The sequence below is a fragment of the Emys orbicularis genome, chromosome 12 (genome assembly GCF_028017835.1).
Source record: "Emys orbicularis isolate rEmyOrb1 chromosome 12, rEmyOrb1.hap1, whole genome shotgun sequence".
Lineage (NCBI taxonomy): Eukaryota > Metazoa > Chordata > Testudines > Emydidae > Emys > Emys orbicularis.
Window position 1 is genome coordinate 27,203,200 of NC_088694.1, and position 16,232 is coordinate 27,219,431.

Genomic DNA, 16,232 nt, shown 5'->3' on the forward strand with positions numbered 1-16,232 from the left:
TGTAGAAGGACAGCTCTTTCAGCTAAAGCTAATTTGTATCTGCAGAGGCATAAGCTGACTGGCTCATAGACTCAGATTTTAAGACCATAGCAGATCATGATGATCATCTACTCTGACTCCTTGCATAAAAAAGGCCATAGAACTTCACCCCACATTCTCTATGTAAATGACATATGCAAAAGAGGCTACATGTAAAGTGTGTCAAACAAAGAAGAGGCTTATTGTGGTAGAGAACAGAGGCTCCAGTCAGGATCAAGGCCTCATTGTGCAAGGTGCTGTACGTGCACAGGAAGATCCAGTCCCTGCACCTCACGAGCCAGGGCTGGCTCCAGGCACCAGCCGACCAAGCACGTGCTTGGGGCGGCACCTTGGAGCAGGGCGGCGCTCGATTTTTTTATTTATTTATTTATTTATTTTGGATTCGGCGGCGCGGCGCTCGGAGGGGGGCGGGCTTCGGGCGGCGTGGTGCTTGGAGGGGGGGCGGGGGCTTCGGGCGGCATGGTGCTCGGGGGGGCGGGGCTTCGGGCGGCGTGGTGCTCAGAGGGGGGGGCGGGGGCTTCGGGCGGCGCGGCGCTCGGAGGCAGGGAGGGGCTTTGGGCAGCGTGGTGCTCAGAGGGGGGTGCGGGGGCTTAGGGCGGGGGCTTCGGGCGGTACGGTGCTCGGAGGGGGGGCGGGGCTTCGGGCGGTGTGGTGCTCGGAGGGGCGGGGTCTTGGGGGGGGCGGGGGCTGGCGTGGTGCCGTGCTCGGAGGGGGGTGGGGGCTTCGGGCGGCGCAGCGCTTGGAGTGGGGCGGGTCTTCGGGCGGCGTGGCACTGGGGGGCGGGTCTTCGGGGGGCGTGGTGCTGGGGGGGCGGAGATTTCGGTGGCGCTTGCGGGGGGGGGGGGGTACGGCAGGGCAGCGCTCTTCTTTTTTGCCTGGGGCGGCAAAAAAGTTAGAGCCGGCCCTGTCACGAGCTAACAATTTAAGATATGTGGCCCATCTGAACTAGGGTTGCATCCATCTGGCTTTCACCCAGACAGTCTGGGTTTTGACTTCTGTGTCTGGGTGCCATTTAGGGTTCCCAGGTGTCTGGTTTTCGGGGACCTGGCAACCCTAAATGGCACCCAAACCAAAAGTCTGGTTACTGCAGGGGTGGGGGAGGCGCCAGGTCATTAACCCATGCCAGACCTTGCTCAGTCAGGGCTGCAGGCAGGCTCCTTGAGAGGATGCAGCAAGCAACAGGGGGAGGAGGGAGAGGAGCGAGTGATGGGGGCTAGGCCTTGGGGGAAGAGGTGAAGTGTCTGGGGGAGAGGTGGTGAAGGGGGTGGGGGAGGCTCAAGGGAAGAGGCGGAGCAGGGGCGGGGCCTGAAGGTCCGGTTACCAGAAATTAGAAAGGTGGCAACCCTATAAATCAGAACAGAGGGTGAATAACTTTTTTAGGTATGAGAGACTTCTGGGAAAAAATAATAAAAGGCCCCAGTCTTCAGGGACACCAACAGATGAGGGCTGTTCTGATTAAAGTGGTGTGAATACCTGTTTTTTTGGTTCACAGGCTGTTTAAAAAAAAATTTTTTTTAATTGTTTGTTTTGGGCTGACCACAAACAATTGTTTTTTGAAAATTTTGGAAAACCAAAAAGAAAAATAATTTGTTTCAGGTCGAAGGCAACATTATATTCAACATGAAACAGAATGCTTTGCTTCATTTTCCAGCTTTTTTAAACTATAACATTTTTTAAAAGGAGTCCATTTCTGAACAAAAAGTCATTTTGCACTGAAAAATTGAAACATTTTGTTTTTTTTCAGAATTTTTTTAGGCTTTTTTTCAACCAAAACAGTTTGTTGAAACATGACATGAATTCATGAAATATTTCAGTTGACCTGAAGCTGCATAGTCAGCAAAAAAAGTTTCAGACAAAAAATTTCACTTGGCTCTAGTTCTGATGTTTGTAAGTCAGGGGATACATGGAACATAAGGAGCCAAAAAACCCACTGGAAGTTATTTCAGAAATGTTCAAACACTGTGACGTAGAGATCAAAATATCTTGAAAAAGGCTTTTGTGATTTGCCTTAAAGTTTGTGAGAAAATGCCACCTGGTGGTAAGATGCGGCGTGACAAGCGGCAGGGCCTTTGAGAACTTTTTCACCAAGTTAGAGGACTGTGTGTATTCATTATCAGAGTCTTGCTTTTACCTTAATTTTGGGGAAACAACTGAGCTTTCTCTAATTATAATATGCATTGCAAAAGCTCCTGTCATGGTAGTATCTAAGCAGGGTCCTGATCTCGCAAAGCACTTAAGCATGTGCTTAACTTTAAACATGTGAATAGCCCAGTTGGCTTCAATGGGAGTAGTCACAACCCCAGATGCATACAGCATAGCGTTAAACATGTACTTCATGTTAAGCACGTGTTTCAATCCCACTGAAGTCAATGGGACTTAAGCACATGTGTAAAGTTAAGCACATGCTTAAGCGCTGCCTTTAGTTGGGATGGGCATAAGTGCGTGCTTCAGTGCTTTCCTGAATCAGAGTGTTTTGCTGGGTTGAGGCCCAAGACCCGTGCTGAGAAACAGCTGCGTGGCCACATTTCAGTGGTGGGTGAAGGGGCTGCTTCTACAGACTTTGCAACCTGCTTTGGGAATTTGGGCTCGGTCTGGATGAAAGACACTCTGCAAATGCAAATCGTTATGAACGCGGTGCTGTAATAACGTATCTGTGCTACTTGTTCCAACACATCTCAGAATCATTTATTACGGAGCAAAGCAATTTGTACAAACCAGGGATTAATTGTTACAAAAGCACAAATAAACATGGCCTGAATGTTCAAGGCTAGCCATTTTTCTTCAGCATCTCTGCGTACAGCAATTAATGTAACGCTTTTCCATCATGGAGGAAGGGCTGGGGTAGGGGAATACAGCTGCAAACAATCACAGCATTAAAGATAGTGATTTATTTTTAAGAAGGAAAAATGACTTTTTCCAGTGGTTTTAATAAGCACCAGTAAAATTAGAGCTGGTTGATTAATGCCCTTAGCAGGGCGGGGGCACCTCTCCCATTGCTGCTTACCAATTCGTCTTCACAGTCATCTCGCGTGAGTCCCTCCTCTTCTCCCTCCTCCCCGTTCAGCGGCTCCTCCGTGGTGATTTCTGCCTCTGATGCTGTGTCGTCCTGGGAGATCTCGCTTTTGTTCCCATCTGCCTTCTTTCGTACCTCTGAGAGACAAGAGACGGGGCAGCAAGGTCAGGGGGATGGAGGAGATGGAGGAGAAGGAACTGTTTGGAGTTACACTCAAATAGTCCAATGGGGGTCAGATATACAGAGCCCACAAGGAGCTATTTTATAAATAATTGGTCTGCGTCTCTTCCCACACTGGAATAACTCCACTCACTCGGGTGGAGCTGGCCCACACCGGTGCGTGTGTGTGTGTGGGGAGAATTGGATCCGGTGACTCAGCTCTGACCTTCAGCAACCACTTCCACAAATGAGGATGGGGGTCCCATTCAATCTTCTGTGGTGATTTTGTGGGGTGGATGCCTGTCCACTGAGACCCACCCATAGCTCCTCACAACTGTCAGTCATTACACTACCAACCTGGGCTGGATTTGAACCAGCAAAATAGAGGGATAGCAGGCTCCATGTCCTATTAGCTAGTCTGTGAATCACCCAGCTCTGCAGCTGTGGATGTTTTAAGCATTATCCCCCGTTTTCCATGATCCATGGGAATCAGAGCAGGAGTCGTCTACATTCCAGTAGCTCAGGCTGAGCTACAAAGGGCCTATTTTCCAACACCATCAACATGCTCCTGAAGTTTGTACACTTAAATTCACCCTCTGCACCACCCAAGTCCTCATATAGGATTTAGAAGTGGTGACTAGCCCATGTGCTTGACCTCTGCATAGGGGAGAATTCCATGCCTTAGTGTTTTAACTTTGAAAAATATAATACAGTAAACCAGTCGAGTAAAACAACTCTGCCTGCTATAGCCATGCCCTATCCTAGGAGGAAATTAATACAAATTGACTAAGGCACTGCAGCCTGGGCGCTTATACTGCATGCTGACAGTCAGGGTGTTTACCAACCGGGTTGTACCATCTGTTTTAGGACTGGGAATCTTACCCCTTTGGTGAAGAAGTTGGCTGTCTCTGCTGCTAACTCTGAAGGTGAAATCGATTTGTGCCTATGGCTGGCAGCCTGCTTCCCCTAAACTGGGGCCCTGACCATGCAAAGACTCATATACCTGCTTGACTTGACTTGTCCCTTTAAAGTCAATGGGGCTATTTGCAGTGCGTAGGGTTAACCCCCTGTGTAAGTCTTTGCAGGACTGGGGCCTGAACTGTTAAAAGTAAAAGCAAGCGAGATCAGAGTGCTTAGATGCACATTGATTCTGCCTCAAGCTAAACCAACTCAGCAGAGCCAGCTCTAGGGGCGAGCAGGGCTGTTGCACTGGGCACCAACTTCCAGGGGGCGCTGTTGTGCTGTGCCTTTTTTTTTTGCTCTGCTCTGATTGGCCAGCCTTTTTCATTGTTATTTTTCTCGGCTGATTGGCCGGCTGTGGGGTTTGTTGGGTTGTTTTGTTTTGTTTTGTTTTTGTTTTCTGCTTGGCCACTTGGGGGCGGTGGCACTGAAAACATTTTCCAACCTGGCCAGCAATATGGCTCATGTCACTCTTGAGAGCCAGGTCAAGGTTACCGGGCGTGCATACCCAAATCTTTGCCAACTAGGGTTGCCAACCCTCCAGGATTGTCCTGGAGTCTCCAGGAATTAAAGATTAATTTTTAATTAAAGATTGTCATGTGATGAAACCTCCCAGAATACATACAACCAAAATTGGCAACCCTAAATGCCAACCCAGCTGGGAGGGTTAGCAGGGACTGGAGGCATAGGATCATTTAGCAGTGAAATTTGAAAGGATGACTCAGCATTGCCAATTCTCACAATTTTATCACAAGTCTCATGATACTTGAAGCCCCAGCTTCTGGGATCATGTGACGATGACCTAGATTGTCAAAGGTATTTAGACATCTAACAATGCAATGGCGCCTAGCAGGATTTTTAAAAGCGCCCATACTTTAAAAGGCATTTAGGCACCTCTCTGTATCTTTAGGCACCTAAATGCCTTTAAATATTTGGCCATATGTGAGTATCTGTTTTCTTTTAAAGTGGAAAGTTTGTTTCTAGCCATCTTGGTTGCATAGAAAAGCTTGAAAACATGACACTAGTGTATCCCCAGGGCTCAGAAACCAGAAAACTAGGAACTCCTGCCCCCCAATTAATTATTTTTGAAATTTCATGATTTAAAAGTCAAGCTCATGATTTCTGGGGACCCGACATGCTTTCTGAAACTCTTGGGGTTGGCAGCGCTGGATTTCAGAATCAAGATTTACCACGTTTGGTTGTGATTTTTAAGGGGGTCCAGATCTGTGGATGGGGCGGGGGTGGGGAGAGCACACCATTTCTTTTTTCCCTTCCTTTTTTACTTGAAATACGACAACTTTTGAGTGAGCATGGATTGAGTCTTCACTCAGACATGGGTCGATTCTGAAGCATAAATCCCACAAAGTTGTGGGTTTCAATTTCAGGCAAAACGGAATTTACACCAGAAACACGCAAAAACACTGTGTGCGACAATTTCATCATTTAGCAGAAATATGGATTTCAAACTCCTCCGGGCAGGCACCTCATCTCCATTTTGGTCTGTAGTGTACCCAACATGCTCTAGGTCAGGGTTTCTCAAACAAGGGTCGTCGCTTGTGTAGGGAAAGCCCCTGGCGGGCCGGGCCGGTTTGTTTACCTGCCCCGTCCGCAGGTTCGGCCGATTGCTGCTCCCACTGGCCGCGGATCGCTGCTCCAGGCCAATGGGAGCTGCTGGAAGCGGTGGCCAGTAAGTCCCTCGGCCCGCGCCGCTTCCAGCAGCTCCCATTGGCCCGGAGCAGCGATCCGCAGCCAGTGGGAGCCGCGATCGGACGGACCTGCGGACGGGGCAGGTAAACAAACCGGCCCGGCCCGCCAGGGGCTTTCCCTACACAAGCGGTGACCCTTGTTTGAGAAACCCTGCGCTAGGTGCTATATAAACACACAATAACAGCATGTTGGAAAGTGGTGATCCAATGGGGTAATAATTTAAAGTAACAGCCAATACAAGAATACAGGCCTCAAGCGCCCAAAGAATGGCCTGCAAAGTCGAAATAACTGGTTTTGAAATGGACTGCTCTGCATTTGAGCTCCTTGCCCTCTCTCAGTGCCATTATGTGCAGTTAACTGACCTGTGGATGATTTCTGTTCTTCAGCAATCTGCTCCAATCTGCCCAGAAGAGCATCAATGTTGGATTTGATCTGTGTCAGCTCGGTTTTGATTGTCTGCAGCTCATTGCATTTCACTTCAAAGAAGAGAGGGAGAAAGACAGGCTTTATTCCACGTTGTTATTTTACATATTAGCGTTTGATTGGGGTTTTTTTTAAAAAGATTTAGGATTAGTCACAAAACCCTAACAGAGCTTGGCAGCCACAGCAACAATGTGGAAATCTCCCCGAGACTGGGACGGGGGGAATGCAATCAGGGATAATCTGGGGTGTCAACTTGGGAACTGTTCTGTGTCACTGAAGAGATGGGGTGGGGACTGCTTAAATGGGACCTACTAGGAAATGAGATGGATATAACTGGGGCAGCCAGCAATGCACTCCCAACAGGAGTTAGAGCTGGAGGCTGTTGTAACTGTCTAAATATTATGTACACACGTAAACCCATTGCACAGAAATCCTGGGGCTGCCCGCCGGCCTGCTCCATTCACTGGGGGCCGGGTGGAACGCTGGGGGCCCTTTCCAAGAAACACAGACTACTGACAAGTGGGACAGGTTGAGACTTTTGGGAAAAGCCCATTGCCCCTTTGTTGTCCCAGCAGTAACCCGCTCCCTCCTCCTCTGGCCTGCCTTCCTGACGTGCTTCACTGCCTGCTGTAAGTTACTGACCATGCCCTTAGGTGACATGGTACCAACAACAAGGGGGAGACAGGAGGTTAAGCTGTGGCCTGGGTGGAACTGGTATGAAGCCAGCATGGGCTGGGAACCACCGTTGTAAGGCTCAAACAGTTCCTGGCTAGCAGCGCTCTCCTCAGTCTCCATGTTACACTCCCCATTCCCAGCCACTAGCCAGCAGCACAGTAACTTTCCTTTCTCGGAACAAATTACAGTGTCCCATTCCTGCGCACAGAGCTTTGATCGCTTGGGCCAGCAGAGTCTGGGAGCGGGGCTGCTGCTGTCCATTCCAGAACTCACATGAGCCTGCTGATGTTCCCAGCGCAGGCCTGCAAGTCCACATTCCAGGACAATTACAAAGTCCCAAACTGACTTTGGATGTTGGATCTGTATACGCAGAGCCTGCGTTGGCATGTGCCAATGGGCATATGTGTGAGCAACTGGGCAGCTGTGCACACCAACAGGAGAGGTGCACAGCTACCCAAATGGGATGCACAAATGCACTGCCAGCAAATCTGGAGGGTGTAACAGATGCAGTTGCACATTTAGTACGTCTATTTGAGGCAGAGCCGTTGAAAATCCAGCCTGCATCTTCACCCCTCCCCTTTGGAGACCAGTGAGAAGGCTTGGGCTGATTATGACAGGACCCACTTGCTGCCAGTCACCTTAGGGCAGGGAGAGGCCCAGGACCCACATGCTGGTGCCCCTGGAGCAGGTATCTGGAGGGTCACATTTTGTACCTTACCCAACTTGTAGCAATGTCTGCCCCCCTGATTTTGGTTTATTTCACCCAAACCTGTCAGCAGGTGGCTGTGCTATTCCTAACCGGGACGGGTAATCCCAGTATCTTGGCCTTACCCACAGACTCCAGGTGCATGGTCATTTCAGCGGGTATACATTTAACAGAGCTCCTTGTAATTCTTTGCGTGAAATCCTGGTCCCACTGAAGTCAATGGGAACCACTGACTCCCAGGATTTCACCCTTTGTACGACTCAGAACCTTGCTAGCTTCTCTTAATTCACCTCTTATCAACTACTGACTGTATATCCGTGAGTGAAAGTGAAACAACAGGATTTAAAAGAAAGGAAGGTCAGCGCATCCCTGGGTATTCGTCCTTGGTTTGTCTGGAAAAGCAGCGGAACATTAATTATTTAGAAGACTTCACAGTACATGTTGCACGGTATATTGTGTAAAGGTCTTAGAAATATGAGGCCTCATTACAGATCTGTGCCAATGAGTCTGGGTTGAGAGGTGGGGTGAGACTGACTTTATGAGTGTGAGTGATGGGGTATGCAAAATAGCCAAGTGTGAATTAGAAGGGCTTGCCTGTATACACACTGCATTTCATCCAGAGATCTTGCAGCTCCTTACAAAGTAGGTTGGTGTCATTATCCCCATGTTACAGATGGGGAAACTGAGGCACAGGAAAGGGAAACTGACTTGCCCAAGGTCACGCAGTAGGCCAGTGGTAGAATTAAGAACAGAACCCAGTTCTTCTGAGTTCTGCTGCCATGATCTCAGTAATAAACAATGCTGCCGCCTTATCGTTGCCAGCCACCTGCTCTCTATTATTGCAGGTGCCGTTATATGTGAGCAGGTACAGCTCGTTTTACTGGTAATCTAAGCCAAAGACCCATTCAGTCACTCTGAATATTAGGTTTACGTATTTTTATATTTTATTTTAATCTGTGGTAATTTGTCCCTGGGCTCCTGACAAATTACCAATATGACCCTTGCTCTTCCAAAGAATGAGCACCCTGCTCTGAATTCCGGGTCAGCTCTGGGTGTATTTACTTAGTGTAATTAAGGAGGAAGCACAATCTAATGGGTAGAGCATGGGACTGAGAGGTAGGACATCCGGGTTCTATTCCCAGCTCTATCAGAGACTTGTCCAATGATTTAGGGCAAGTTGCTTTCCATCTCCATGCCTCAGTTTCCCCATCTGTAGCATGGGGATAATAACATTCACCTGTCTCACAAGGGGGCCGTGAGGCTTAATTGATCAGAGCTTGGGAAACGCTTGGAGTTTCTCAGCGGGGCAGCGTTTTATAATCTACCGTGCCTGTTTTAGTGCACTCAGTGATCGGAACATACAGGTGATTTGATGGGATGTTTGCACCTTGTCCCTTGTATTTGATCTAGCTGCGTACATAATACTCACATTTTAATTTGGCAGAGCTGTTTGCAATGGCGGCCGATCTGGCGAAAAGTTTGACGGGGAGCGTTGCTTTTACGCGTCGGACTAAGGGGATGGTCACCCGGGGACGCTTCACAGGAACCACCCTGGGGACAGGAGAGACCCGGCCTCGATACTCGAAAAGCCTGTGTGTCAAAACAGGTTACAGTCTGCAAACAGTGGAGTGAAAGCCACACTTTCAGCATGAAACGGGACTTGGGAGATAGGCTAGCAAGAGCCACAAAGGGGAATGGTACATAATCATGCCACTAGAGGTTGCTGCCGCTACACACAAACGAACAGCCGCTGCATGACACTGTGAGTAGTGAGAGAAGGTGGGGGAGGTGATATCTTTTATTAGACACACTTGTGTTGGTGAGAGAGAGACAAGCTTTCGAGCTTACCCAGAGATCTTCTTGTCTCTCTCACCCACAGAAGCTGGTCCAATAGAAGGTATTACCTCACCCACCTTGTCTCTCTAGTACCCTGGGACGAACATGGCTACATCACCACTGCAAACACCCTGCTTAGTGACAGAAAGGAGCCAGGACTCTGGCACACAGTTTGACTGTACACGTTTCAGCCCTTATGCTGGCAGTTTCTCTGCATGCTGAGATCACTCTCGCTAACCGCAGGTGGTCTGTTATTTACTGTGTTTTGTTAACCTGCCCCTGAAGATAATTGAGGGGGTCAGGACCCTGTAAGGGCTGGGGTGCACTTACAGGGGAAGGACCTTTGGTGCCTCTCCCCCCTTCCATTCTTCCCCTTCTCCTCCCTTTGCAGTTCCTCTCCCCTCCCCCCAACCTCCCAGCCATCCCTGTTTATACCCCATGTCGCAGGGAGCTGGCAGGACGGAGGGGGCAAGTGACCTTTGAGATTGTCCATGGCCTGGCCTGGCCTCTGCCGTTGTGAGATTTGACACGAGCAGAGGGGATGCCAGGACATTTATCAAGGCTACATCCAGACAGGTGGATGCCCTGTTCCCTCCTCTCTGCCTCCAAACCATTCCCCTCCAGCCAAATGGCATCTTTTCAACATGAGTAGCCACTAGCTTCAGCAGCGCTGAGCAGGCCAAGGATTACAGGAATCCCCAAGGCCCGGTGGGGGAATGGCAACCTGAGAGGCAGTGCGAGGGGGAAGGGGAAGGCAGGCAGCTGAGGAAGGCGAGGAAGGCTGGATGGCAGCCCGGGCATAGCCACAGAGCCCACTATGTAGAAACTCAACAGATCTGTTTAGGAGTCCTAGCTGCTTCCTTTACTGACGCAAACAGGTGTTTGCTCCTTGGTCTCCCTGCGGAACCAATGCAGCTCCAGCAGAGCGAGCTGGAGTCTGCCCTGCTCCGTGTGGTGTTGGGCAAAAGTGTTCGTTAATTGCTGATCCCAGAATCTTTATTCCCGAGAGGGGGTTCAGCTCCATGCCTGAGGGTGAAACTCCCTCCCTGCCCGTGCAGACAGCCAGCACAAGGTCTAGGCGCCACTGACGGTGAACATTACGCACCTTTCTGGAAATCACAGAGAGTAACAGAGGGACCCAAAAAACCAAAGGCCCAGTCTCAGCTCGGCTTCTTTTACATTGCTGCTGAAGGGCTCCTAAGTGGTTCCTAGGCCTTGTGCTGTCTCTGCACAGGGGGGAACATCACCCCAGCGTTGCCATTTAGAAAAACACACCCTCCCACCTGTCTGCTGAGCAGCTTTGCGCTCCAAGACACAGAGGGACTGATCCTGTGAGGACCTGGGGGCATGAATGAAGTTGCGGGGGCACTCACGGCCCTGCAGCAGTCCCTGCCTGAGGACAGCAGCACATTGAAAGTTACAGTCCGGAGACAGGGACATATTTTGATCTGTTTGTCCTTCCCTCACTGATTTCTAGAGTGGAGTGTGATATTCACCCCCTTTCCACCTTCCCATCCAACGCCCCTCTTGTGTGGTATTCATCCACATACCATGCCCCCCCATTCCCAAGGATGGGTTGACTTGACCCAGCTCAGAACCATCTAGCTCAGTCTGGTCTGGGAAGGAAACATGGAGGTGGCTCCTTCTCTCACCTCTTCCCTGCTCCTTCTGCTTATCTCACATGGCCACCTCTCAGTCTCACCCCACTTGGTGGTACTCCTGTCTCCTGTACCTCCCTGAAAACTCCTCTTTTCTCCCACTGCCTCGCCTTTGCAAAGCCTCTCTCCCCCAGCTGTGCTGTTCTTTATTCTACTCTGCACAGCGTTTTGGGCTGTGGCTCATGGAGAAGCATAAACAGAATACAGCGCTGCTGGTGTATCGCTCCTCCGCTCACCTGTCGTAGAAGTCATCTCTGTAGTAGTCATAGTCAAAGTCGTATCCACTGTAGAGACAAGAAGACGGAAAGCTCTGATTAATTAGCATTGTTACTATCACTATTGTAATTAATCTGTTCATGCTGCCCAATGACCTCAAATGAAACATTTTATGTAGTTAAAAATCCCAACCCTTTAGCTTCATCATATTCTAGAGCCGTGCTTTACAAGTGTGAATGTAACCAATCATCTGTCACAGTGGGCAGGTTCTGGAGCATAGGAACACAGGACCTGCCAGATTGGATCAGACCTGGGCTCCATAAAGCCCTGTTCTTGGCTCTGACAGTGACCAGCACCAGTTGCTTCATATGAAGGTTTAAGAACCCCATAATAGGCAGGCAGTTGTGGGATAATCTACCCCCATAAAGGGCTCCTCCTAATCCCTACCAGTTAGACTGGGTTAAATCCTGAAATGTGACGTTTTTATCCCCTCCAGAACTGTTTGTCTGCATTCACTGTTGTAACTCTGGGTGTTCGTGCTAACCAAATAACCACCTCGTTGAGTTATTTGCCTCAGCGTCATCGTGTGGCACCGAGTTCCACAGGCTAATTATGCATTGCGTGGAAAAGAATTTCCTTTCATCGGTTTCGAATTTGCCACTTTTCAGTTTCACTGAAGGTCCCATTGTTCTTGTGAGACAGGAAGAGCAGAAGTTCCCAATCTGCCTGCTCTGTCCTCTTCATTATTCTATGTACTTCTATCATGATGCCTCTGACTCATCTCCTGTCAGATAAACAATCCCAGTCTTTTCAATCTCTCTGCATATGAGCTATGAGGAACTGATTCTGCCCTCACTTACATGGGTGTAGATCAGAGGTGACGTTATTAAAGTCATTGGAGTTACCCCAGTGTAAAATTGGTGCAAGTGAGCTCTGAATCAGGTTCAGCATTCGCTGGTGGGTTGACTTCTCCCAGATCAGAAGGATCTGGGTCAGCACAGCCTGGTCTGGGAAAGAAATATGTAGGTTGCGCCGTCTGCTTGTCTAGCCTCTCTTTCTCATTCTCCCCAGCTGGTGCAACAGCCTCCTCCTGCACAGCCCCTCCCTTCTAGGGCTGGCTCTGAGTAACCCCCTCTTAGGAGCTCAAGCCAGTTTTCCACTGGCTTTGTGTTTATTCTCCCCCTTTGCGTCCGCTGCTCTGGGCAGACCTCCCTGCTCTTCTGCCTAAGAGATTATGTACCCTCTCCCAAGCTGCTCCTGGTGGCTCCGGCATCTCTCTCCAGGCCTGCACTTTACTGCACAGCTGCCCTTTGCCATGTTTAGCCTTAACACGGATCAATTTCAATTTCCTTCCTCAGCCTTTGTCCCTGCTATTTTAATACGTATAATGCTTATTATTGAGGACATGCAGTTCTGCTCCAGCACCCTCATTACACCTGCTCCTGATACCTTTATAAATGATATTGACCTTTTCTCTGATAATCCTCCTCTTCGCTTTCTCCAGCAGCGTCTGCTGGGAGCTACAGCTCCTCAAAGACAAGACCCACTTCTAAACGCTTCTTTCCTCCCCACGTCATGGGAAATACCAGGCAGGCAGTTTTCCTTACCAGGCAGCCCATCTGCTTAGTTTCTACATAGCATGAAGTCAGTTCCCCCAGAGACAACACACACAGGCAATGTCTGCACGGGGGAAGAAGGATGAAAGTGGCTGTCTGTCTATACTAGGCAGGTAGGTCAGAGTTGGGAGGGTGATCTGTACTTGGGAGGAGGGAGGCTGGGGAGCTGAATGCACTGGACAGGATGCTTGTCTGCTGTGGCATGTGCTTGCAGCACAACACCCCAGCCTGCATCCCAGCCGGAGCACTCCAGCAAGGACTCACTGCATAAGTGTTCATGCCAAAGCATCCATGCACTTTGTGCCCACCCAACTGGTGCCCGAGCATTGTCTGAGTAGCGTGTGCAGGTTGGTGTGGGCCTGTATGGAAAAGCAAATGTGCACTTCTACACCCGCACTATGGAAAACATAAGTGCTTTAGCTAGAGTATGAGGCTGGGTAAAGTGGGATCCAATCCGAGCAGTCATCCCACGTTCAGAACCAGCCCAAGTTCTTTCAGAAGTTCAAGGCATGGTTAACTTGTTGTTTTCTTTGCAACATGGCTCTGCAATTACTGGTTCGAGCCATGATCAGAAATACTCCCTGTCCTCAGTGGTACCCATCTCAGATGGACACGAGTCTATTCTCAGGGCTGAATTAAGGCATAACATTTACAGCCCTGTGTCCAGCCCTGTGTCTAAGGCCCCAGCTTCTGAAGTCACAGGATTACATCATAATTTTAGCTCCACTTAAAACAATAAGCTTCTAGCCCTCCTTGTTGTGAATAAAAGCTTGAAAATGTAACCTGAGTGTATCTGATGCAATGATGTCTGCCTGAGTCTGCAGGCAGCCTGACACAACAGCACTGTGAGGTGTGAACTGCTCACTACTTTGAGAGGCCCTGCCAACACGACCCTAACAAAGAACTCTGTTTGTGACAGGGGAAGAAAGTCCTGCTGGCCCATCCCTCCTACCCAAGCAGATTTACTCCAGCTGCAAGGCAAAGTATTGGGAAGCCCCAGTTGCTAATCCTTGGGGGAGAAAAGAGGGCCCCATGGCATTGCCTCTCTGGGACAGGACTTTGGGGGGTCCTGTGTTGTGGTGTCAGGAGGGACCCAGGTTACCTTTATCCGGCCCTGTCTGTCTAAGATTTCCAGCCCTCCTTCTAGACTGCAGAGGTTTGGAGAAACACCTGAACTTCTGGATGCTTATCCGAAAACCTCCTTTCAAAACATTCTGCCCCTAGTTTCAGCAAGAGTTTGTGGACTAAGTTAGTTCTAGGGCTGGTCTACACTAGCTTGACCTGGCTATGTCGCTCAAGGGTGTGAAAAATCCACACCCCAAGCGACGTAGTTAAGCCAACCTAAGTCCCTGTGTAGACAATACTAGGTCAAGAAGAATTCTTCCATCGACCTATCTACCACCTCTCAGGGAGATGGTTTAACTACACCGATGGGAGAGCCCCTCCTGTCGGCGTACATAGTGTCCACATTGAAGCGCTACAGCAGCACCTCTGTAGCGTTTCAGTTGTAGACGAGCCCCAGTGTGAGCGAAGGGAAATAGAGGAGAGTCCAGGATCTCGTTGCCTGTGGCCTTGGTTACACTCCTGGACTCACATGCTTCAGCATCTCTCCCTAGCATCTAATTCCCCATGTTTCTGCGTTACTCAGTCCTCCCTGCTGGGCTCATTGAGAGAGTAAATAAGTGTGAGGCTTGTGAAACAGGAAAGCAATAGGATTCGACAGTCTGTCACACTGGAACCATATGGACACAGGCTGGTATTGTCCAAGGAGCCTAAGGGAGTTAGATACCCAATTCCTTTTGAATTCCAGTGGGATCTGGGCACTTCCTTCCTGTATTCTTCATGTATCAAGACATCCCCAGAGGAACAAGCCAGGCACTTTGGGCTAGATTCCCAGCTGATGTAAACTAGCCTAGTTCCTTTGACATCACTAGAGCTGCTCTGATTTACTCCGGGTGGGAGGATGAGTAAGGGGCAGCGGCAGCTAAAAGGAAGTTTAAGACACTGTTTCTCCTGCTGGGATACCGCCCATGGTCATCAGAACCAAACTGGTGCTGTTTTCTTAGGCCTGAATTTCAATCAAGATGTGGTGGTTTGCTTGGCCAGAGAGAGAGAGAGAGAGAGAATGTGTGCATGTGCACCCCAGAGGTGTAAATATTACATTTCTTGTCGTTAGTACACCCTGGAGACTCGATAACATTCTCTCCACACTGCAGCTGTTTTTCACAAGACAGGGGAAAACACCCAAGAAGCGCAGAGGACTTTCAAAGCACTTCAGAGACAGTGACTGCTTTGCTCAGGCCAGATATCCCGGCATGCTAACGTCCATGGCACAGCAAGGAAAATGCAGCTGCTGAATGTACCAGGATCATCCAGGTAAAACACAGCTGCTGCCAAATGTATCAGGTGCGTACCCGCTGTGCTGCTTATTAACACATCCACAGAGAAAGCAGCGACTATGCTGTTGACTAACAATATCACTTTAAGTAGGGAGAGGTGAACCAGGCTGGATAAAATAAAAAAATATTCCGGCAGAGGTTCATTCATCTGTGCTCCCAATGTCCTCTTGTGTCTCCAAAACAACACTCTGTGCTATCACACAGGAGACCCAGCGTCTGTCTTGGGGGTACCTGGAGCACTCCTCTGTTTGGGGGGGCTGGAGGCGCCATGGGGTTTGTGGTTCAGGGAAGGTTTGGGAAACAGATTGCAGTCAGTGGGGCAGTGCTCACTGGGGTTTCAGATTCTGCTCTCTGAGATGGAAGGTTTCATAGAATCATAGAATCGTAGGACTGGAAGGGATCTCGAGAGGTCATCTAGTTCAGTCCCTGGCACTCATAGTAAGACTATTATCTAGACCATCCCTGACAGGTGTTTGTCTAACCTGCTCTTAAAAATCTCCAATGATGGAGATTCCACAACCTCCCTAGGCAATTTATTCCACTGCATAATCATCCTGACAGTTAGGAAGTTTTTCCTAATATCCCCTAAACCGTCCTTGCTGCAATTTAAGCCCAATATTACTTGTCCTGTCCTCAGAGGTTAAGGAGAACAATTTTTTCTCCCTCCTCCTCCTTGTAACAACCTTTTATGTACTTGAAAACTGTTAGCATGTCCCCCCTCGGTCTGCTCTTTTCCAGACTAAACAAACCCAATTTTTTTAATCTTCCCTCGTACGTCATGTTTTCTAGACCTTTAATCATTTTTGTTGCTCTTCTTTGGACTTT

General features: G+C 49.2%; 1 protein-coding gene across 2 annotated transcripts in view; it reads right to left on the bottom strand.

Moving 5' to 3' along the window:
* Positions 1–16,232, bottom strand: part of RALY (RALY heterogeneous nuclear ribonucleoprotein) — a 105,688-nt gene that overhangs the window by 1,286 nt on the left and 88,170 nt on the right. For both annotated transcript variants that reach the window (XM_065414602.1, XM_065414604.1), the window contains exons 4-7: positions 11,413–11,460; positions 9,112–9,272; positions 6,241–6,354; positions 3,044–3,189 (exon numbers count right to left, since the gene is read on the bottom strand). In XM_065414602.1, the coding sequence (XP_065270674.1) occupies positions 3,044–3,189; positions 6,241–6,354; positions 9,112–9,272; positions 11,413–11,460 (469 nt within the window). The remainder of the gene's footprint in view (positions 1–3,043; positions 3,190–6,240; positions 6,355–9,111; positions 9,273–11,412; positions 11,461–16,232) is intronic.